This window comes from Micromesistius poutassou, assembly GCF_964030765.1.
Source record: "Micromesistius poutassou genome assembly, chromosome: 5".
Lineage (NCBI taxonomy): Eukaryota > Metazoa > Chordata > Actinopteri > Gadiformes > Gadidae > Micromesistius > Micromesistius poutassou.
Window position 1 is genome coordinate 5852246 of NC_140275.1, and position 24732 is coordinate 5876977.

General features: G+C 47.2%; 1 protein-coding gene across 3 annotated transcripts; it reads right to left on the bottom strand.

Moving 5' to 3' along the window:
• Positions 1-229: 229 nt before the first annotated feature.
• Positions 230-23854, bottom strand: ogdha (oxoglutarate dehydrogenase a). Of its 3 annotated transcripts, XM_084468474.1 has the most exons (24): positions 23690-23854; positions 22147-22561; positions 18301-18492; positions 16770-16872; positions 13210-13260; positions 11506-11621; positions 10193-10347; positions 9196-9342; positions 8835-8925; positions 8438-8617; positions 7812-7940; positions 7304-7483; positions 6649-6801; positions 5950-6052; positions 5719-5847; positions 5448-5598; positions 5078-5205; positions 4259-4437; positions 3704-3775; positions 3315-3440; positions 2424-2496; positions 2160-2323; positions 1854-2008; positions 230-1097 (listed from the first exon to the last, which is right to left on the bottom strand). In XM_084468474.1, exons 2-24 carry the CDS (start codon positions 22393-22395, stop codon positions 977-979), a joined length of 3147 nt encoding a protein of 1048 aa, XP_084324600.1. In that variant the 5' UTR covers positions 22396-22561; positions 23690-23854; the 3' UTR covers positions 230-976. The 3 variants fall into 3 exon arrangements, with proteins under 3 accessions (XP_084324600.1, XP_084324601.1, XP_084324602.1); XM_084468475.1 differs by lacking the exon at positions 13210-13260; XM_084468476.1 differs by lacking the exons at positions 13210-13260; positions 16770-16872 and adding an exon at positions 17287-17380.
• Positions 23855-24732: the final 878 nt, after the last annotated feature.

Consider the following 24732-nt stretch of genomic DNA (forward strand, 5'->3'; position numbering starts at 1 on the left):
AAAATGTTAAGTGTTAAATGCCATGCCAGAGACACATTATTTTTGTTGTTGGATCCATGAAGGATCATACATGGTCAACAACATGTGTATTTAACCAGTGGCAGAGGGCTTCTCAAATATCGCAACAAATCAGAACATTTACAGACCAGTGTAACTATTAATAGAAAATGGGACAGAAAAAATACCAGATGGGATGATGTCAAAATAAATGCAGAAAGAGGACACCGAAGCCAGGAGATTTCCTTTAATGAATGAAGCAACGTAACATAATAGAGATAGTTTTCCCCTTTTATGAAAATAAATAAATCATTTGACGTCTCACTCAAACCCTTTCCTTTCTTCCTCTGGGGGGTTCCTGTATGGAGCAGGACCTTCCTTCAGTTACAGAATCAAACTTATTTTTGGCACAAGATAAAAGCAAGACAGAAAGATGAGTGATGAGTAAAAAGAGAAGAGGAGAGAAAGAAGTAGCAAAAATAACCAAGCCATAGATTTGGTTGCGTTTATCAAGACAACAATGTCGTCGTCAGCCCATTTTCTTGCTTCCTGTCAAAATCTCGCTAGACAAAAAAAAATCCCTAACAACAACCTGTTGCCATGGTGACCACTGTTAAAAAAAACACACTCATTTCCAAAGGATTCAAATGCTTTTTTTTTTTTTTGCTTTTTTTTCTTTTAACTCTGAAGGTTGTGTTTTATTTCCGGACACCGCGTTGGAGGGAGAGGAGCGGTCGTGTTGTGAGTGAAGACAATGATGAGCGACTGAGGAGTAAACAGATCAGGGGGTGCAGCCCGGCCCCTGTGGGCGGACGGCAGGCTGAGAACCAGAACCACCCCAAAACAAGAGCGGGACGACAGGGGAGAGCAGAGCTGCTTATGACGCCATGGAGGGAATGAGGGACGTAGAGGAGGAGGAGGAGGAGGAGGGGTTGGGGGAAAGGTTTGGTGATCTAGACTAGGGGGGGGGGTGTTGGGGTCACTGCTGATCTTTGAAAGCATCCAGGCCGAAGGCGGTGTCCAGGAAGCGACGCAGCTCCGTCAGGTGAGTGTTTTTGTTCCCGGTGGCCGGGGCGGCGGCCGGGTCTCTGCCAGCATACCTGGAGCGAGAGAGAGAGAGTGAGAGAGAGACACAGAGAGAGAGTGAGTGAGAGAGACACAGAGAGAGAGAGAGTGAGAAAGATACACAGAGAGAGAGAGAGAGAGAGAGAGACACAGAAAGAGAAAGAGAGAGAGAGAGACAGAAAGAGAAAGAGAGACACAGAAAGAGAAAGGGAAAGAGAGAGAGAGAGACACAGAGAGAGAGAGAGACACAGAGAGAGAGAGAGACAGAGAGAGAGAGACACAGAGAGAGAGAGAGAGAGAGAGACACAGAAAGAGAAAGAGAGAGAGACACAGAAAGAGAAAGAGAAAGAGACACAGAAAGAGAAAGAGAGAGAGACACAGAGAGAGAGAGAGACACAGAGAGAGAGAGACACAGAGAGAGAGAGACAGAGAGAGAGAGAGAGACACAGAGAGAGAGAGAGACACAGAGAGAGAGAGACAGAGAGAGAGAGAGAGAGACAGAGAGAGAGAGAGAGAGAGAGAGGTGTCAGGAAACCAGAAACCACGGCCATTGAGAAACATGGACAGAGATAGACCGAGGCATCAGTAACATAAGGCCCTGCCTGACTGCTGCAGTTCTATAGTGGTCCATTTCATACCAAGTTAAGAATATCAAGAAGAAAGTCTTAGGAATCAGGAAAAAGAGTTTCTCCGTGACACTGCAGCTTTGAATGTATGGAGTTCCAGTTTAATGCAGCGTGTTTTTCCATCAGACTTGAAGAGGGTTTGTAAGACGCTATTGAGGGCATTACCAGACAGGCTTGGCGCGCTCAATGGTGGTCCTGATGCGGGGCTTGACGTAGTCATAGTAACCCTGGTTCTTGTGCTCCTCCTGGCACCAGACCATGTCGGCGTCGGCGTACTTCTCGAACTCGGACCGGACCATGTCGAAGGGGAACGGAGACAGCTGGAGACAGGGGAGGGGATTAGCGGTGCGTGTGAGTGTGAGTTTGTGAGTGTGAGTGTGAGTGTGAGAGTGAGTGTGTGTGTGTGTGTGTGTGTGTGCGCGCGCGAGTGCGTGTGTGTGTGCAAGTGTGTGTGAGAGTGCGCGTGCGTACCTGCTCAATGCGGGCGATGGCCACGGTGTCCTCCATGCCGCGGGCCTTGCGCTCCTTGACCAGCTCGTAGTAGACCTTCCCCGTGCAGAAGATGAGCCTCTTCACGCCCTGGGGGTTCTCAGCCGCTGCACCGTCCTCCACGATCAGCCTCTTGAACTCGGTGCCTGACAGAGAGCGAGGGTCACACCAACGATGTAATGAATCAACTCAACCATCGTCTACCGTCACCTGAGAGATCAACCGTGTTATTGCGGCTGTGGTTACCAGGCAACATGTCGTCAAAGCTGGAGCGGGCATCGGGGTGACGGAGGAGGGACTTGGGCGTGAATACAATCAGCTGGAGATGGAGGGACAGAGGTAGAAACAAGAAGAGGAGAATGGACAGATCAGTTATTGCACCTGCAGTAGCTGTCTTTTGGTTTCAGTGATACAATCAGTTTGTGTCGATTTCCTAAAAATAATTAAGCAATAGATCACGACAGGCTGTGGAATGTTCTCATTATACCACAGTTAAGGGGCGTTGTCCGTCCACGACACCCTTGACTCTGGTATAATGAGCACATTTCACTGACTGAAGTGATCTATTGCTTTTATAAAATGGTTACGTAAGTATGCCGAAATGAAAGTCATAGACACCCTCAATTTTGAAAAAAACGAGAAAGTCGGAAAAGCATTTTTTTTAACAAATACACAAATGTAGTCCCTCCTGGCTGCCTGCAAAGTGAGCGGCGGTTGCTATGCAACACACGGTAGCGTCCTTCAGAGAGAAGGCTAGAGACGGTAGCTTGGTTCGTCGACAATTTAGCCTACTATCGAGTTAACTCACCGTGTGCCTATTGCTTTACAACATTTCCACCCTCTCCATCAATCAACATGTTTTTAGGCTTCAGTGAACTATGCTATTGCTTTTATATATAAATGAACTCCGTAAACTGAATGGGTGTCATAGCTGTGTGTATACGCACAGCTATGACGCACAGCTACGATTGGGAACCAATCAGATCGCTTGATTTAAGCCACTCGTTTTATAATAATAATTATATGCCATGCCGTGTGTGTGCGCGTGTGCGTGTGCGACACACACAGAGTCCCCGGCTTCCGGACTCTCTGTGTGTGTGTGTGTATGTGTGTGTGTGTGTGTGTGCGCAGCCTCACAGGTTTTCTGAAGGGAGCCAGGATCTGTCGGCGGAGGACGTGGAAGAAGTTTGCAGGGTTGGAACAGTTGACCACGATCCAGTTGCAGTCGAACAGCTGCCTCACGGCAAAGTCCTCTTTCATGGTCTGATGGAGGACACACAGACACACACACACACACACACGTTACCACCAGCCTCCCGGTAACCCATGGTAACCTCAAGAGGGCAGCCGTCAGGAGGTCCTGTAGGACGGGGGGAACTATTCTTGTCGCCATCAGTCTGTGCGTGAACAAATGTGTGTGTGCAGGTGTGCAGGTGGGTGCGAAGGTTAGTGCAGGTGTGTGTGTACGCAGGTGTGTGTGTGTGTGTGTGTGTGTGTGTGTGTGTGTGTGTGTGCGCGCGTTTTACAGGCAGGACATCGGGGTCGTCGTTGCACATCTGCAGGAACCTCTCTGGACGGGCTGAAGAATGTTCCGGGCCCTAGAGAGAGAGCGAACGAGAGGAGAGAGCGAGAGCGATAGAGATAGTGAAAGAGAAAGAGAAAGAGAAAGAGAGAGAGAAAGAGAGAGAGAAAGAGAGAGAGAAAGCAAAGTCAAGTAAAGAGACATTGATATCTCAACGTGCGTCTAATACAGTGTTTCTAGACCCAAAATGGGTCCCATTCCAGTTAGGAGGCTGGTGGCTTTCTGGGGTTTGGTCCAACTGAAATTGTCTTTTTGGTCCCAAGATTAAAAAATTAAGAATCCCCATTCCAACATAGTGTATCTCATTACACAGACAAGCAATTGGGATTGATGTACTGTATGTATGTATGTATGTATGTATGTGTGTGTAGGTGTGTGTGTGTGTGTGTGTGTGTGTAGGTGTAGGTGTAGGTGTGTGTGTGTGTGTGTGTGTGTGTGTGTCTGAGCGTGTAGGTGTGCGTGTGTGTGCGTGCGTGTGTGTAGGTGTGTGTGTGTGTACCATGCCCTCCATGCCGTGGGGCAGCAGCAGCACGATGCCGTTCTGCCGGACCCACTTGGCCTGGCCGGGGCAGATGAACTGGTCGATGATGCACTGGGCCGTGTTGTGGAAGTCCCCGAACTGGGCCTCCCACAGAACCAGGGCGTTGGGGCTGGCCATGGCGAAGCCCAGCTCGAAACCTGCACACACACACACACACACACACACACACACACACACACACACACACACACAATAACATGATTATTAACAGTCTACTCGGCAGAGCTGCATCACAGCTCCTAATCTCTACTCTCCGTTCTAATCCCACTCACGATACTCAAAAATCCTTTGAGCCTCAGGCAACATGTTGGCCGCTTTTATTCTGTTGACTAACTGATGTTAAAAAAAGAGAGGCTAAATTGTAGACAGAAACGTGTGTGTGTCTGTAGAACTAAACTAAAAAAAAACTAGAGGGCTGGACTTTCCCTCTCCCACATCCGGCCCATGCTAGTGTTCTCCAGGTCCTGGGGAATGAGACGGGGCGGAGCCTGGCTCATGGTGATCAGCCTCAGCTGTGGAGTCTCCGGCCTAGTGTGTGTTAGAGCCTTTTGTTTCAGTGCACTATTTATTTTGGAGGAGATCTGGTACTCCTTGTTTGGTAGTTGAGGTGCTACTGCTGTGTGGTTGGCCCAGTAGTTTCCCCTCCTTGTATCCCGTCTAGACCAGATCTCCTCGCCTTCTGTTGGCTTCTGTCCCTTTAATGATCCGTTTGTCCCTTTCGCAATTTATGTCTCATTGTTTTGACCCGGTGAGCGACAGTCGGTGAGTGAACCTCACCGAGGACTCCGTACTCTGACAGGCAGCTGTTGCACACGGTGTAGGGCGCCTGGTCTGGAGACATGTGGTTCATGGGGATACAGATCCTCTTGTCCACGTTCTGGTCATGGAGGACGTGGTGCCGATGGCTACGGACACAAACACAGAGAGAGGGAGAGAGGGACAGGGACAGAGACAGAGAGAGGACATTCAGAAACAACAGACGAGGTCCAAAAGACGACAAAGAACTGCGACGCTCCGTAGAAAGCCTCACATTGGTCAACCAATGGGGAACATCTCAGACGCTATGTCCATACTTTTTACAGTCTGAGGGGGAACACCCTCTTCCTCTCTAGTGCACCACAATCACTCCTCTCTCTCTGGGGTGTACCTGAAGGTGCCTCGCTCCACGTCCTGCCCGGAGAGTCTGACGTGGGTTCCCTCTCTGAGCAGGGAGCCAAAGGCCATGTACTCCCCCAGAGCCCAGTCCACGGTGCGGTTCTGCACCATCGTACCGCGACCCTTCAGGATGCGACTCAGACCTGAAACACACAAATACACAACTCACTTTTCCCATTGCTGGTGCCCTATTATCTAATTCAATCTAAAGGATCCAGTCATGTATGGGACCGTAAAGTACATTGAGGTGAATGCACTTGTACCCCCGTGGATGGTGAAGTCGTCCACAGGCACGGAGGAGGCCACCTGTCCGATGTGGGTCAGTTCCTCTTCACTCAGGCCCGTGGAGGGACAGGTCATTGACTTAGGCTGGCCGTCCAGCGTGAAGAAACCTATGCGCGCATACAGGTATAGTTGGGAAAATCAGCTGGCCATCCCATGAAGAGAAACCGACGTGTGTGTGTGTGAGAGCGAGAGAGAGAGATAGAATGTACCGGGCCAGGGAGAGTCCAGCCAGTGCTTGATGTGAAGGATCTTCTCGTCTTTGGAGCGTGTATACGCCTCCTCACAGATCTTGTCATACTTTGCTATCTCCTCCTGTAGAGAGATCAAGAAATAAAGAAAGATTGTATGTTTTTTAATATTGATTAATATTGAGGTAATATAAACAACAATTGTGATTGTTTAGCACTAGTCCAGAACGTTTGTTGAACCATTGTTGTGGAAGTTTCTATACTAAGAAATTGTTAGAAATTGTTTAGAAAGTTTGATATGAGTATCTAGTGTAACTACCACTAAACAAAAACCAACAATTCACATGCTTAAGGCTACGCTGCACTCCAAAACAAATCCAATTCTATTTAAAATTTAAATGCTTTCCCCGATTTGTGGCTTTGGATACAAATGTCGGCCAAATAACTAAATGTGAATAAAATATTAAGGCTCATTTTTTTTTACAGATTCACCCCCCCCCCCCCCCCAAAAAATTAACAGATCAAATTAAACCGACAAACGTAAACGACATCCTTTAGTGGCCAAATGAGGGTGAGGTGAGGACAGTAAAGAACTCATCTGCCTCTGGGGCAACAGGGAGTGAATCAACTGGACGGCGGCTCATTTTCCATTTGACGTTTATTATTATTTTTTAATAAAAACCTAAAGGGATGAGTAATGTTATCGGCGGGTACACCGACCTCGTACTCCTGCCGGGTCACCACTCCCTCTGCGATGAGCTTCTCTGCGTATTTGAGCAGAACTCCCTTCTGCTTCTTGATCTGCTTGTACATCAGGGGCTGGGTGAACATGGGCTCGTCCATCTCGTTGTGACCCATGCGCCTGTAACAGACCTACACACACACACACACACACACACACAATAAGTCACAAGTACATACAAGCGTGTGTTTGTGTACAGGGTGCATGTGAATTTGTGGTGTGTGTGTGCGTGTGAATTTGTGGTGTGTGTACAGTGTGCATGGGAATTTGTGGTGTGTTCATGTGAATTTGTGGGGTGTGTGTGCGTGTGTGAATTTGTGGTGTGCGCGCGCGTGCGTGCATGTGTGTGTGAATTTGTGATGTGTGTGCATGTGAATTTGTGGTGTGTGTACAGTGTGCATGTGAATATGTGGTGTGTGTACAGTGTGCGTGTGTATTTGTGGTGTGTGTACAGTGTGCGTGTGTATTTGTGGTGTGTGTACAGTGTGCGTGTGAATATGTGGTGTGCGTGTGTGTACAGTGTGCGTGTGGATTTGTGGCGTGTGTACAGTGTGCGTGTGGATTTGTGGCGTGTGTACAGTGTGCGTGTGAACATGTGGTGTGCGTGTGTGTACAGTGTGTGTGTGTTCTCACCAGGTCCACCACCACGTCCTTGTGGAAGGTGGCTCTCCACTCGGCCGCCACCTTGCACACGTACATGACGGCCTCGGCGTCGTCGGCGTTGACGTGGAAGATGGGGGCGTTGACCACCCTCGCCACGTCGGTGGGGTAGGGCGAGGAGCGCGCCACGCGGGGGTCCGTGGTGAAACCGATCTACACACACACTCAAAGTGAGTACAGCGGCACAGACACAGGCAGAGCGTCATTCACACACCACACTGGAAACCACACGTTGCTTCTCAAACAACCCAGGATTGAAAGATTCACTTATTATGTGTGTGTGTGTGTCAGAGAGAGTGTGTGTGTGTGTGTGTGTGTGTGTGTGTGTGTCAGAGAGTGTGTGAGTGTGTCAGAGAGTGAGTGAGTGAGTGAGTGAGTGTCAGAGTGTGTGTGTCAGAGTGTGTGTAAGTGTGTGAGTGTGCGTGCGTGTGTGCGTGCGTCAGAGTGTGTGTGTCAGAGCGTGTGTGAGTGTGTGTGTGACCTGGTTGTTGACCACCACGTGCACAGTTCCCTGCGTGGTGTAGGACGGCAGGTCGGACAGGACGAAGGTCTCGTACACGATACCCTGGCCAGCAAACGCTGCATCTCCGTGCATGAGGATAGACATCACCTGGAAACACACACAGTGTTTATTCAACTGATGAAATACAATCTGAATCTAATTGATAAGATATTTTTATGTTTAATCTATGAAGTCCACTTTTTCACCCTTTCACATTGTGAAATGCTTCGCTCAAGGTTAACATTAACCCCCGGTTAGGACAGTCCAGGGATTATTACATTTTTTTGATTTACATTTAGGGGATTTTGCTGACGCTTTTATCCAAAGCGACCTACAACACATCATTCACACATTCACACACCGACGGCGGAGTCAACCACGCAGGGCGACAGCCAGCTCGTCAGGAGCAGTGAGGGTGAGGTGCCATGCTCAGGGACACCTCGACACTCAGCTAGGAGGAGCATTAAACTCATGTTCACACAGGAGACTGTGCCCACCATGCTGTGGAATGACTAGGGAGAACAGCCCTGGGCTAACCCTAGTGGGTAACCCCCCTATGGATAGCCCTGGGCTAACCCTAGTGGGGAAGCCCCCCTCTCTCTCACCCGATTGCCCTCCGTGTCTCCGCAGTAGAACTGCTCCGCCTTGCACTTCCCCTGCACCACCGGGTCCACCGCCTCCAGATGGGAGGGGTTGGCCACCAGCGATAGGGTGATGTTCCTGTCCGTCACGCGGTTGATGCGCCGATGGTACATACCCAGGTGGTACTTGACATCACCTGAGCCCTGACGGACCAATCACAAGAGACAGTTTCCCAAATCAGCATTTCACCGATTGCATGCTTTCTGTATGAGTAGTATTTACAATATATAAAGCACAGTAAGAACGGCAGTATTATAGCTGCATTACAAGATACAATATTACAAGATAATTACAGTTGGACTACAGTACTGAAGATGAACAGTAGTACGTATTAATTGCGTTATTTCGTAGCATTGGTACCTCATCAGCAGCCTCCATTTTAGAGTCGAACTGGCAGAAGATCTGCTCCAGCTCTTTACGGATCACGTTGGCCAAGACATTCAGACGACCCCTGGGGGAGCAGAGAGAGCAGCACACACTTCACATCAGCACTAGCCGGACCCGCAGGTGTTGCCGTTATACGAGTTTGCACTAGCTTGTTTGGAGATCATCACAGCTAACCTCTTAGTAAGACTGTGTGTGTGTGTGTGTGTGTGTGTGTGTGTGTGTGTGTGTGTGTGTGTGTGTGTGTGTGTGTGTGTGTGTGTGTGTGTGTGTGTGTGTGTGTGTGTGTGTGTGTGTGTGTGTGTGTGTGTGTGTGTGTGTGTGTGTGTGTGCGTACCTGTGGGGCATCCCCAGGATGACATTCTCCACTCCGTAAGCGGATGAATTGTCGATGAGGGTTTTGAGGGCAGGAATCAGAGACTCACAGCCCTCCAGACCGAAGCGCTTCTCCGAAGACCACTTCCTCTGGAGGAACTCCTCAAACCTAAACACAGCAACACAGACACACGTTGAACATAGGCATGATGCGTCAATACGTTTAATAATTGACATGTCTTTTAATAATTGAAATTGTCACGTGAACCGAGAAGAGTTTTAACGGTCACTCTGGTCTCCACAGGGAACCAATTTAGCTACATAAAATGCTTCCTCGCTAAGTGTTCTGGTGGGCCGAGCTCTGAAACCACTCTAATCGGGTTTATTCTGCAGACCTGAATTGCTGTCTGCCACAGCCTGGGCAGACTACCGTACACGGATGTGCAAGCGTCATTGAAGTATTAAGGATTAGGACGGATGCCACTAGTTTCCTACCGTCCCTCTCCAGGAACTCTGACTTTCTGGCCAAGAACTCAGTTTGCCGTTCGCCTTCCCCACCACTTCCTGAGCCATACTGACCTTAACTCAAGTGTACAGCCTAAGTAACTGACAGATGTTTTAACGGAGACGTCATACCCCTAAGATATATTTCAAAATCCTGAGCCTAGTTGTAGGTTAGCTGGTTTTTCCTGGGGTTAGTTGTAGTTATCTGGTTGTACATGGTGCTAGTTGTAGTTATCTGGTAGTACCTGGTACTAGTTGTAGTTATCTGGTAGTACCTGGTACTAGTTGTAGTTATCTGGTAGTACCTGGTACTAGTTGTAGTTAGCTGGTTGTACATGGTGCTAGTTGTAGTTATCTGGTTGTACATGGTACTAGTTGTAGTTAGCTGGTTGTACATGGTGCTAGTTGTAGTTATCTGGTTGTACATGGTGCTAGTTGTAGTTATCTGGTAGTACCTGGTACTAGTTGTAGTTCTGCTCTACCTGGTGTTAGATGTTAGCTGGTACCGGCCCTACCTGGTGGAGCGGACCGTGCGGGCCAGCAGGGTCCTCTTCTCCTCGGGGGTGAACTGCATGATGCCCGGGGTCTCAAACTTCTGGCGGATCCACTGGCACTGCTCCAGGTCGTTGATGAACATGAACTCCACGCCGATGTGCTGGCAGTAGGCCATCTAGGGGACACATGCGTGGAGCCCATTACTCACACATTCACCTCCGTTAATTAAGGCAACACTACACACTGCTTTGTTTTGGTCACTGTTTAATCACATTAAACGATTTATTTCTGCATTTTTATGCTTTATGATAGAGTGAGATAGACAGGAAGGTATGCGAGAGAGAGGGGAGGACTTGCAGCAAACGACAACGGGCGGGAATCAAACCCGGGTCGCTGCGATCAGGACCGAGCCTTAATGGTCATGGCTGTAGTTAAATCGTAATTTGACATGGATATTGTAATCTGGTTTCAAAACAGAGACATCTTCCAAGGAATAGAAACAAATGGGAAAACCCCAAGTTCCCGTGTGCACAATGGTAGCTTTGTGCTCCATCATGAGGGTATAGATAGGTGTCACAGAGACGGGTACCGCCCCGCTGTGGACTAGCTGATGGAGCTGCCTCGACCTCACTGTGGGTGGCTATGGGCGTATGGGCGTTGCCCGTTTGGCACCATGCATGGTTTCTTTCAGCAGCACAGAGACTCTGCTTTGTCGTGCCACTTTTCGAAGCAAATGGACGGCTAGAACGGAAACCAAACCTCCTGCCCCCGCCTTTAGAAAGGCTTTCTGGTTTGTCTTCTCTCTAGGGGAGGCGCCACCGGCTCCCCTGTAAACCCTTTCAACGCTGTTTCAATCAGCTGCGGACAGCCCTGCCTCATCAACGTTTAATCAGCAGGAGCCAATAAGAAGTGACGCATACAACGGCATGTGTTGAACCCAGTGCTGGAGGCATCTGATGCAGACCAACGCTACTCTTACAGCAAGCAGAGATACCGACGGAGGCGCCGGAACCACCACTTAAAAATCAAATTAAAATCAAATAATAATTATTAGATTTGTCCACGTCATGGCGTCGCAGTGGTGGCTGCAGCATTCACAGCGTTGTAGCTTTAAATGACGTCTGCTCTTGCCTCTTGGTCCTGATGTCACGTCCACCAGTCAATCGCATGCTTGACTCAAAACGGAGCAAAAATGACTCATTTCGACGCACCATAATAACGGCGCCGCTGGATACCGATACTGGTTTTGTCTTGTGTCCAAAACGTGGGTTCATCATATCCTGTGAAGTCCATTCCCCGTGTGTGCGTGCGTGCGGGTGTGTTGGGTGTGTACCTCCAGACGCTGTATGATGTCCTTCAGCGGGAGGGCGGACTCAGAGCCACCGATGAAGGTGGTGGTGGGCAGGCGAAACACCTTGTCCAGGTCAGACTCATTCAGACCATAGAAACCTACATATCCCATAATGCACCGGGAGGGAGGGAGGGAGGGGGGTGGAAAAGACATTGAAAACACAGAGGATGCAAGCGGGCGCACAAACAATGCAGTCGTGTTTGGGGATCATGACCGGTAATAGTTCTAATAGACATAGTGGTAATATGATGGTCATAATAAGACATAGTCAGAACAGTTTAGCAAACAGGGGTGAGCAAAGTTCCTGTTAGTGGTTTACAGAGTGGAGGAGGGCATTAGGAAGGTCAGTACAAAGTGTTTGAGGAGTTCAAAACGTTCAATCCCATAAGGCACACTTGGTATGGAATACATTTTTGTTAAAGAATCGTGGGCCATACTGTACGTCGCCTGTCCATATGTATGCAGAATAACAACGTGAAAATGTAGTGGGTTTCCCTCCACGGCCCGTCGGCGCTTCAGACGCGGGCCGGGACCCTGACCTGGTTTATATTCACCTGAACCTTTGGCTTGGTTCTCCCGTTAGTGAGCGGATGGAAGAGGCCATGCCGAGTTAGAACACCACTGGGATTATGAGGGATTAAAGATAATCTGATTATTTTATTTAAAGAAAACTCCAAACTGATCGAGGGATTAGAGAAGGAGAAAGAGAGGGGAGAGAAGAGCAGGGCGAAGGCTCAAGAGAAGGCCGCCACCGGCTAAGGCAATGTGAGCCATCCAGGGTGTACTGGCAGACTGAAACTCCCATTAGCAGCTAGCTGGAGTGTGTGTGTGTGTGTGTGTGTGTGTGTGTATGTGTGCGTGGGTGGGAGGGGGGGGACTGAAGGAATCAGTATTAGAGCTGGTGCGTTCTGAACCGGAACCCGGACCAGCGCGACACCAAATAATACATTCCGAGGTGTCCGATTACATCAAGTGGGAGAAGGTTAAAGCTGATCCTGGACAGCCAATCAGATGACAGAGACACTCATCAGCTGACATACAACGGACTACAAAAAGCCAAGTGTCTCCCTCTCATTCTTTCTTTTATTTCATTTTTGAAGACCGAGGCTGCGGCCAACAGTTGGAATACAACATGTACAGCCAACAGAACAGAATGTTCCACGAGACTAAAAACATCATTATAGCAGAGCTACAAGGTCACCCCATCTTAACCTAGAACTGTTATCTACTGGGATGAGACACACACACACCAAAAAAAAACAACACTTCTGTATTCACCTTTAATCATCACCCTACACATTGGCATTATCATGACCGCATCAAACACATATGACTATCAATAGCAAATATTGCGAGAGGAGAGGTTTGAGTACCTCCCTTACTAAGCTGCAGGGAAAGGTCAGGTCGGTTGGAAGGACTCATCGCTCAGGGATGGATCCAGCTAAGACAAGACATGGAGAGTCTGCACAAACAACACACTACTGAACCCCTTCAAGCATGTCTGCGTTGTGAGTGACTACATCTCCTCAGCAGCAGCGGCCACCAGAGTAAACTCCTGATTCACTACAACATGTTGCAACCCGTCTCCCACCCGCAGTGCTGCAGGGCTCCTGGGAGTGGCACGCTGTGGGATACGGCCAGTGAAAGTGCCCCCGCACTTTGCGAGCACTCAGTTTGTTTGCATACCTCCTACCTCCACCGTTAGAAATCCCCGCTTGTCCTTGAACACAGCCAGGTCTGGGTGAGGGAGAACCCGCAGGGGGAGTGGGCAGCAGTGAGGAAGAGACCAGGAGACTATTAGTGACCTACCACCAGGCGGCCGTCTCGGGAGAGAGCACACCACAACCACACAGCCAGTCGGCCAGCGCTGCAGTGGCCACCCCCCCCCGGCGGCAGCCATTTCTGAAGCCACAGCGTAGCACACACACACCAGCACTGGTTGCCACTTGGGGCGCACGCACACACACACACCTACACACACACAAGAGACCCAGGAGGGAGGTGGTCCTGGTGCGGTCTAACACTACGGGGATGTTGAACGATGCCGGTTCTAACTGCAGAAGCCATTCAACCCGACAGAAGCCGTTCTGAGGGGGGATTCAGCACAGGTGACCTTCTTCATGTCCGGTACATTGTCGTCGTGTGTGAGAACGTGAGAAGCCTCGCGGTGGCGTAGCAGCATTAAATAACAGCCGCTCCCCCCACACGCTGGGCTGTCTCCACAGCACACTTTACAATTCACCCATCGACCAGCTTTTAATGAGGCACCCCCGCCCCCCCCTGACACCGAACACGAGAGAGAACGGGGTTTCTAGGACAAGGCTGCTGGCCCTTGGAACAATTAACAGCATATACAAAGGGGAGGGGGGCGTTCTACAGGTACTGCGATCGTTACAGACAGAAGGCCTCTTGTAAGGCAGCAGGAAATCTGGGTGTTTATTAAGCCCCCCGGTCCTCAAAGGGGGGGTAATGCTTATTTTGCGCACTGTATGGATTTGGGCTCATCGTTGACCATATGAATCACAGGTCACCTGTGTGGAATGCTGATGGATGCAGTAAAACAGGCGTTCTCACCAAGGGGCACAAGCGAGGACTAGGTCCTGGGGGGGTCGGGCTGAAGGGGCCAACAACATCACTCTACGGCTCCGCGTCCACATCGCCATGACACTTGACGTGTGCCATCACTAAACATCGGATTAACGCTTGTGTCAAGTCGCTCCGGTTGTGATACAACGTTAGTATTGGGCACACCAGACGGCCAGAGATGGGATGGGGAGTTGGTGGGTCCTTGTGCCTTATTTGGGAACCTGTGGTCAAAGTGTCCTACTTAAAGCTGGGGTAGGCAATTTGTTTTAGGAGCATTTCTGATCATATTTCTTGAAATTGTCTTGGCATCCCGCTAGCAATCAGTAAAACGACACTCTGCCCATGTCCTCACCGCACATGACTGGAGACTTACACATGGTGCTGCAGACCTATTGCTGGAGCTAGTCATGTGTTTTTGGGGGGCGTGGCTTTGGAGCGAGGCCTTAAGGGAGGGGCAGGACTTTTCGGGCTGGATACTTTATAAATCTAGCTTATTCTGTGTGGCTTCTCCAAATTGCCTACCCCAGCTTTAACCCCATTTCAAAAAGCAAGCGAGAAGCAATGCCAGCTGGTTTCTATGTGCTCAACTGGGCATGGACTGGAACTGGTGGGAAAGCGTGACAAAGCCTCTTGCATCTACTGCATCCTTCTGTGACGCTTTGTGGTATTGCACGTTCCGTGATTGTTGTCGATTCCAAAGACACAGTCCCTAAGTTTCCATGAAATGGAATAAGGCGCAGCCCCAACTTGCTAACTTCATGAGGCGATACGTTGATACGTAAAGAGTTGCGTTCTGTCTGGTTTCATCAGAGTACATATTTCCCTACGTAGCAGAATAAGATAATAAAACATGAGTCATAACTGCAAAAAGCAACCGAAGGGGGGGCTTTCACACCTGAACCATTTGGTCCATTGTATACTGAATTGCCTCAGACACATGCTTCCTTTAACATAGTTTGGACTTATATCCCACATAGCTTCATATGCAGCTCGTTGACACAATGACAACCGACTCCAAGCAAAGGAAATCAACAACAAAGACGCCATAGTAGTAGTTCTTTCTTAAACACATTCCTCACTCCGTCATGGCTCTGTCCGCCTGTCGACCGTGAAACAACACGGAGTAGATCGAAGCAAACTAGTCGAGGAGGTTTTTACACATCGTCTTCACGTTGGGAAGATCAATTGTCACTCAAGTTTTGGCCAGAAATCCCTTTGGCAGTCGACGCCTGAGATCACCAATGCAGAACAATAAATGAAACATAAATGGAACAATGCAGGACTCTACTAGAGTCAGGTGTGAAAGCTCCCCAAGTAGGATCTGATAAACTGCACACGATATGAAGCCAGTAAGGACCTTGCAACAGTGCAGTAGAACATAACAACCGGTGTGTCAAGATGCACTGTGCCGGAGCAGAACTAGGCTGGATAGACCCGTTCATGCTCAAGTTAATCCTGTAGTCATACCCATCAAAGTCATGCATCGATCTGATGCACAAAGCATTGCACAAGTGTTTGTTTTGGTTCTGTGTGCTGTTTGTAAAGTGTGGTTTCTTATTCAAAGTGTGGGAGAGTATGTTGCTAAAGTTGGCAAGGATGTTTTTACTTGCTTAAATGGAACAGTCCTACACTGCCATATTCCCCCAAAATGTTTCCATTAAAGAAGCTTCATAGCGACAGTGCTTCAGTGCAATTGAAAAGGTGTTGGCAAGTCGATAGAACTTTGCACTAAAAATGAACCACACTCTGAGGAAAATAAAAAATGGCGGACAACCGTGAAAACATCCAACATTCTCTTGTTGACACATGAGCTCATCAAACCCAATGCAGAAAAGTCTAGGCCAGACCCCAAACACAGCCATAATAATACATCAGCTCAAGAAAAGCCAAGACAAGATAATTCTCTGGAAGTTATGGTTGCCGGTGATCTAACTTTTGGCCAAACTGTAGTTTTCCACCAAAAGGTGTCAAAATGCTTGATTCATGTCAAGCATTCATCAGATACTATCTGAGCTGACAAGAGGCTCATCTGATATTTGTTGGTTTTACATTGAACTTGTTTATGGGAGTTCATTAGTCCATTAGATGTATTCTTCTGACATGACATGAACACAGCCTTAGCTCAAGACTAAGATGGATGGCCAAGGGAAAGGCTACGGTAGATAGCTGCTGCAAATGGACTCAAGCATCTTCTATATAGGGGACAGACAAGACCTGGCTCAAATAAAGATCTGAAATCATCTCATATATATATATATATATATATATATATATATATATGCCCCCTCAAATAAATGAATATTTTTATATGTTCCATGTTCTATCGGTCAAGCCTTCGACTACATATCTTTACAGTCGGTTGCAAGCATGAATGGGTGGCTCAGGTTTGAAGACATGATGTTCCTGGGTTAATCCGTCCCATCTCCAGTACTTCAACAGTCAAGAGGCTTTCACAACTGGGCTACTCAACGCTTCATGAAAATGAGATTCAAAAAGTCATGTGATCACACTGATTGGACGTTTGGCAATTCAAGCTGTCCAATCAATGGTATTGTTATATATGAGCTTGGTGTAACCTCTCCCTCGCTACATGAGATGACTTCAGGTCGTTATGGGGCCCGGCCAGGCGGTGTGCGGAGCTAAAGGCGTTGGCTGCTCACCCAGCTTGTCCGACGAAGTGATAATGTCAGTAGGAACATGCGAGTCCAGATCAGCGTCCATGATGCCCAGAGGGTCCAACTGGGCCACATGGTGCCCTCGGATCTACAGGAAGTGACAACAGCACAGACGCACCCGGGAACAGGAAGTAGGGGTGGGGGAGGCGGAGTGAAACGAACGAGAGGAAGAGTACAATAACCAGAGAGGAGGAGAAAGAAGAGAGAGAGAGAAGGAGGGGAGAAAGAAGATAGAGGGAAGGAGGGGAGAAAGAAGAGAGGGAGAAGGAGGGGAGAAAGAAGAGAGGTTGGGAGAGGTGTGCAAGGTTTAATAGGTTAAAGAAAAGGCAAACGCAGGAGGGAGGGTGGGAAGCGGGTGAATATGAACACGGGAGTGGACCACACGTAAAAGATAAGAACACCAGAACAGGAGGGAGAGATGGAGGAGCACAACAGGGAGAGAAGAGAGGAGAGGGTGGGAGAGAGAAGCAGTGTTAACACAGGGTCATGGGAGGGCTCTCACCCACGTCCAGGATCTCTGAACACGCGGGGGCATCCTCAAAATTCACAGAGTTGATTCCTAATGGGTCCAGGTGGGCATTGTGGTGACCCACCACCTGGGTGATGTTAATATTAAATCAATATCAATGAATCAATAATAGGAATTATACAAAATACATACAAACCCAGGAACCCATCAAAACACATTAGAAATAAGACAAATAAGAATTATAAGAATTTGTATAATTCTAATTATGTCTTACCATAACATATTATATAACATAATGATGGCAATATAAGTATATAGCTACAAAGTCTACTACACAAAATAATAACGTAAAATATTTTGTCAAGTGTTAAACCGATAATAATCTAATAATAACCAATATGTATAAACCATACCTCGCCCATGAAATAACATAACATTATTGGACAACCACTTCTGGACACAACCAAACTACCTAACAACTCACCAATGATAGTCCATTAATAGGGATGCACAATTCAATCAATTTGGACACCGCTTGTTAACTTAAATTAGGGGTCTCCCCTCAAAAATGGTGGATGATATTGATATTAAACCAAAAAATACCCATACCCACCACAGATGAAAATAAAATGCGTTACCTGTCGTCCGCTTCAAGTGAAGTTCTGCTGACACTGGATCTTGCTACCAGTATGTTAGTTTGGTTACTAGTATAGTACTGGTTGTGTAGAGCAGAGACCATACATAACATTACAGTGGTTTTAACAGGGCTATGATTTGAATATATTGTGAGTAAACCATCACGTCATCATTAGGTTTATGAATCCCACATGGATCATTACTGAATTTAATGTTTGCCTATATAGAGCTGTAGCTGGAAAGAACGTTTTTGAAAACCAGCCTACGAAACAAAGCAATTATATATGATACGCTCTGAAGACCCTGTGTGTGTGTGTGTGTGTGTGTGTGTGTGTGTGTGTGTGTGTGTGTGTGTGTGTGTGTGTGTGTGTGTGTGTGTGTGTGTGTGTGTGTGTGTGTGTGTGTGTGTACCTGGTAGGCCCTGATGAGGGACTGCACCGCCAGATGGTCCTCCACCAGTTTCTCCACGTTGGGCTGGGTCCCCACCATGGGGGCGCCCTGGTGCAGGGCCGCCCCCGCCGCCGCCGTCAGCCCCAGGGGGCTCTGGTAGGCCACGCCCGGGGGGGCCCCCGCGTTGGCGTTACGGAAGAACACGTCCCACGACTGGCCCAGACCGAACACAGAGCAGACAGAGGGACACATTAGACCACCGAATAACACACACACACACACACACACACACACACACACACACACACACACACACACACACACACACACACACACACACACACACACACACACACACACACACACACACACTTTAAGGGGAGTCATTGCACTCACTATTTTCTTCTATTATTGTAGCACTGCATCATTCACATGTGATGTCCATTATTTCTTAATCAAAGAAAGGTTGACCCATTGATGTCATTGGTCAGGGATTTGCAATCTCCACAGTACAGTTGAGTCTTCTCAACAGCACAACTTTTCTGCACATTCTGGTAGAAGAAGTTCAATTGATATGGCTGACCTTGAATCTTTTACAACAGACGGATGAGGAAGTATTTTACATTAGAAAATAGGAGCTTAATGGTTCCCCTTTTAAATGGATAAACCAATCAAGTGTTTTTTAAAACAATCTCCTCTATTTAAAGAGATTCCATTCCAACAAGGGAGAAAGAACAGGTCATGGTTTTACGTTGCTCTCAACACTAGCCATATGACACCAGGGTGTACCAATAGGACAGACCCTCACCACACTGCATGGGCACCCAGCAAGACATGACGCAGTGAATATCGAGTGGCGCATCACTCCCTTTGACAAAAGTCAGACTAAAGTTATTGAGCTAACAAATACATTTATGATAACGCTTGGAAGATTATTTTTGTCTTCAACAACAATGTTTTAATGTCACTTGGATGACGACCAACAGCTATGTGGTACAAGTCAGGCTTGACAGCTATGCAAACTGCTCAGATGGTCGTTCCTTCTCATAATAACAAGCTCATTGGATAAGGCGCTCTATTAAATAGAGCGCCAGTTTTCCCTTTTTTTCATCGATAATCGAGTATAGCGCTTGCCCCAAGTTGCCCGGAGCAACGCTAATAGCCCAAATGGTTTCCATGTTATTGGCTAGGGGCAGAGCAAACACTTTCAAATCAGCATTTTTTAACCATTAATATTGCTCAAAATAGCACCAAACCTATGTTCAGTGTGTTTAGGAATTTATCCTTCATTGTAAGTCAAAGTGAAAGTCATACAGACCATCTTGTTCTTCATTTACTCCATAGCATTGCAAATGCAAAAGTTAGAGCAGGACAAAATGCAAGATTTATGTAAATTGTCAGGATGATGAGAATGGAAGTGTTCCATAATGGATGCCTGATCTTTTGGTCTAATATATTAGGCACTATATTTCAATAAAAACAAGTCAACTTTATTTTTTGGTAATTCTACTGTTCAATACTAGGAGAGGAGCGAGACGAAACAAGACAAAAACAATTGCATGTTGTTGTCTTTACGATGACCTATGACCCTGTTTAAACCAAAGGGAATGTACTCCAGACCTTCTCCTAGCTGCGCAGGGGCCAACGCGTGAGTCACCGGATGAGGAATGCTGTGAATCACTCCCTCGCCCCATCCGCAGCTCTGAACCTGTTAGTGGCTGGTTGCTTTACAGTGCACGGTGAGTACACTCATGGGTCAGGCTCTACTACTACATTTACGGCATTTAGCAGACGCTTTTATCCAAAGCGACTTACAAATGGTTGACGGCGGAGTCAACCATGCAAGGCAACAGCCAGCTCGTCAGGACTAGTTAGGGTTAATTGTCTTGCTCAGGGACACATCGACACTAGGAGGAGCCGGGATTGAACTAGCAACCTTCTGGTTACAAGTCAACCTGCTCTACCTTCTGAGCTAAGCCGACTACTACAACCCTCCTCAACTAGGGACTGAAGACACTCTCCCGGGGTGTCGTTGCCAAAAATGGGCGGAACCAACTAGAGTTAGAACCGGCCTTGCAGAACCAATCAAAGGTCTTTAGGACTGGCCTTGATGTCGGGGCGGGGACAGGTAGAAGTCAAGTGTGCTTGCCAACACTCATTGGCAAGCACACTAGTGCGTTTACATGACACTCAAGAAAGTCTAATTATTGGCTTAGTTGACACACAAACACAGCTTTCATGTCCTGGGATACACATATTTAAACATATTTTTTCTGTTTCATAAACATTTGATGAAACAGAACCAAATCGTGCAACAATGCTCGGGACATCCATTTACAATGTTTGAAAACGCTTTTTCTGGCAGTAATGCGTCATTTCATGTCCAATGAAAAGGCAGCAGGTCTGATAGCGCCCATTCAAACAACTACGTTGCATTTAGAAATTCCCAGAAGTTTGGTTGGCGGTGAGATCTCTTACTGTCCAGTAACGCAAGACTAAATATATGTTAGGTAGATGTCTCTATTGTTTCTCCTGAGTTTACTCTCCTCTCCATTGTCACTATCACTTCTACCAACAGCCAAGCACAGTCAAGTACACTTGTGATGAACAGTGATTCGGCCTGGGCGATATGGCTGAAAGACATATCATGATATAACTTGATCATATTGATAGATATCGACAACTATTGATCATTTTAATGACCTAAAAAGACTAGGAATTACCATGCTGGATTTAAACACTTCTGTTTAACACTTAATATGACCTTCCACCCAGCTGCTAGATTCGGTGGTCCAGTCTCTTATTGATATATATTGAACAGGTTTTATATTGATATTGATCAAAAGACTATCACAATATGATAATTTATTGTTTTATTGCCCAGGCCTAACAGTGATCAATATACAACACAAACATGTCACCCACCATAAATAAGATCCAAATCCAAAATGTGCAGGCCATATACCTGTGTTTAAAATGTGTGGGGACATCATCTGAATTTGTATTAAGAAATGCATATGTTCAAAAGGCTGCACTAGTAATCCAGAATACAGTTTGTATTGATTTGCAAAGCGCTGACATTACTCTGGACATATTCTCAAACATGAACAAAAAACAAAACTCATACAGGTTGCATGGACACGGTCTTTAGCGTCCTGGCGTTCCTCGGAGTGCTGATGTTTAAGAGTTACTTACACAGAGGGGCCCAGGGAAATTCACCGCCGCCACCATTGCTAAAGTTGTATTATTGTTGTATTATTGTTAAAGCAAGTTTGGTCTTGGACCTTTTTTTTTTTTACATTATTTCTCATGATTTTATACAATTGTATTATTGGCACTGTCATACATTCTTTAAATGTGCATCTAATTAAATGAGAGCTAAATGAGTGTTTGTTCTTGATGGACCACGTTGATGGTTCTTTAATGTCCTTTTGACAGCCATAGTAGCAGATTTCCTATTGAGCTATTGTGGTTATTTCACAACCCTAACCTGCAGGTAATTAAACCAAGTTAATTACAATTCAAGAAAAAATAATAAAAAGAGTTCAATAAAAAATAATAAACTGTAATAAATGATTATTAGTATTGAATAGAAAGATTGAAGTTATATTGGCTTCATTTTACTGTTGGACAGGATCCAACAGCTAGCATGACTAATAATAGCAAGGTCAGCTGTCCACACACACACACACACACACACACACACACACACACACACACACACACACACACACACACACACACACACACACACACACACACACACACACACACACACACACACACACACACACACAGAGGAGGATTCACCTCTAGAGTCCATAATCACATCAGGGGGCGGGACAACCACACTGGGCCCTCCCTTACCTTGTGCACACTCTTGGGGTCCTCCATCCAGGCGAAGTACATCTCCTCCACGTAGTTGGAGCTCGTCCCGTTGAGGAACGGCTCCGAGGCCACTGGCGCTGTGTAGCACCTGATGGGCTGAATTGTCCGTGTGCCACCAGCGGCAGCGGCGGCGGCCGCCATGTTTGCGCGCGGCTGGCCGGCCGTCTGGGCCGCCTGAGAGGCGGTGAGCGGTCGCAGCCGCGCCGCGCAAGTCCTTAAACGGTGCATTAAGCAGTCCTGAAGCTCACAGCACCCAACACACACAGCCCTGGGGCTCAGCCAGGGACTAGTCCACTATAGGGCCTCGGCAGGAAGCACGGGGGGGACGCTCCCACAGGAAGGGCTGTTCTGATGGTACGTCCACACTCGGCCCGGCGCGGTGTCCGTCTGTCCACTGGGAGGAAGGAGGACAGAAGGTGGGTGAAGAGGAGGAAGACATTCTGGGCATAAAACAAGTGACTGAAATAGAAGGCTGAAGAATTTGGAACAACAGATGGGGTTAACCCTACTAGGGTATGTGTAGGGTACGGTGTACGGTAAACTATTAACAGACTACATGGACGAGAAGTAACGCATGTCCGCTTATGCTGCAGTTTGATTTTACTGATTCTCAACTTAAAGAGGTTGTCTACCGTTACATAATTTACATGTGTCAAAAAAGTCCCAAGGGTAAGAAACTTTTAGGAAGCACCGGTTGATTGGATGAATAATTGACAATTCCGTTCTCAACCGCACACGTGGCAACAACACATGCATCACTTTAAATAAATAGTGCAGGAAAATCACATTTTGTCTGGCTATTTTCCCAGACAGCCCTTTTTCTCGCTAGATTCTCCTGTGTTTTGACCTTGTTGAAACTCTGAGCAGAACATTTTCAGAGCCCTGGCGGCCAGAGACCCGCCCAGTGACGATTATCGACCACCTCATTGGCTGGCTAACAAAACCCCGCCCGGACCACGACTATCTTCCATAGGGCCGGAGAACTGTCATTCACATTTGTCCTTAACCCGAAACATGGATACTGTAAAATGTTTCCTTGACTGTCAAAACAACGCATTTACACATTCGTTCTAGAAGTTTGGTCAAAGCCGATGGACCAATGCACATCTCAACACGTTGTCTAATCCGTTGCACTGTCGATTAGAGGTCATCCCTGCACGCTGTGTTATGTAATGTCTCCGCTAAAGCGCTTAGTTATGACTTTCCTGTAGATGCCGTTAGCCAGTGCAGCTAGCCGCTACGTGCTTGCAGGGCAGCGTTAAGATATTAGTTTTCATTATTGTTATTAATAATATTGAAATCACATAGGCCTACATGAATCTGACCAAACCAGGCACGTTTGATTCAACCCCACTCAGTATAAACCACAGCTACACCGATAACCCACACACCGCTGGCTAGGACGACATTGGCTAGCTAGCCACGGCTCGCCATGACCCAACAGACAGCGGTCTTTCCACTGGCTTCCGTCTTTAGATCCAACGGGGGAACACTATCCGAATAAAACATGACACACACTCACCCTGTCACTTAGCAGACGCGTTAGAATCTTAAACCACCGCAACTTGTTTATTGACCAGCAGCAAGCCCCGTGTCATCCGGTATCCTCGGCTCTCTGCCCTCTACTACTTCTCCCGGTAAAATGACAGCAGGCCGTGATCCGTAGAGCAGCAGCACCCGACACCGGAACGAGGTCCACACGGAAACGACCGAGCGACGCGATGACGTCAGCCGATATCGGAACGAGGTTCACACGAAAACGACCGAGCGACGCGATGACGTCAACCCACCAAGGAGCAGGTGAAGGGGGACATCGACACAAGTATATATGTATCTATATATTTAGATTTATGAATAAATTTTATTATGTACTCAACTGCGTGTGGTACATTCCCTCTGTTGATAGACCACACATTAAGAGCACAGAACATGCACGGCAAGGCAAGGTCCACCATGACGGGACACTCAATGTGTGGACGGGGTATGCTTCTGTTTATTCTTGGTAGAGGTCATGAGGGCATCAGCTCCAGCTGACTGAAGCATGAAAGAGGCCGTTACGATGTATGCCAGTCCAGAGTTCCCCCAGTGTATAAATGTACTTTTTTTCAGAAACGCCTAGCCTTAAACTTTGAGCACAGGTGATTGCAAAAAAATATAAAACTGCCGTATCTTTTAGGTATCCTGGAATAAGTATCCTGTCGAACAAACTAAGCAGTGTTTACCCAAGGTCGCTCTTAGTCTTACTAGACCAAATAGTCTAAAAGCACAATCAAATGAGTCATATTCATTGATTATACTAGCAATCACTAACACATCCCCATGAAGGCCACACTCAGCAAACTATTCTTGATGGTAAGAAGATCCTGTGTTCCAATCTCATTGGGATCTTTAGTTATTTGCACCTTTAAAGAACTGCATGTAAGAGCATTTATCAAGTAAAACAGCAATCAAATATTGTTGAGCATATATATAATAATTTGAATTGCAGCAAAGGCGTTGCATCTTCAACACCGGCCCTACGAAATGACTTGCTGCCTACATTTGGCCATGCGGCACAATGCTTGC

Coding starts and splice junctions, on each gene's coding strand:
- ogdha (XM_084468474.1), bottom strand. CDS start 22,395: ATGCACCGTTTAAGGACTTGCGCGGCGCGGCTGCGACCGCTCACCGCC. Junction 7,484..7,811: donor ACGTGGTGGTCAACAACCAG/GTCACACACACA, acceptor GTGTGTGTGTAG/ATCGGTTTCACCACGGACCC. Junction 5,206..5,447: donor GTGGAGCGAGGCACCTTCAG/GTACACCCCAGA, acceptor TTGTGTCCGTAG/CCATCGGCACCACGTCCTCC.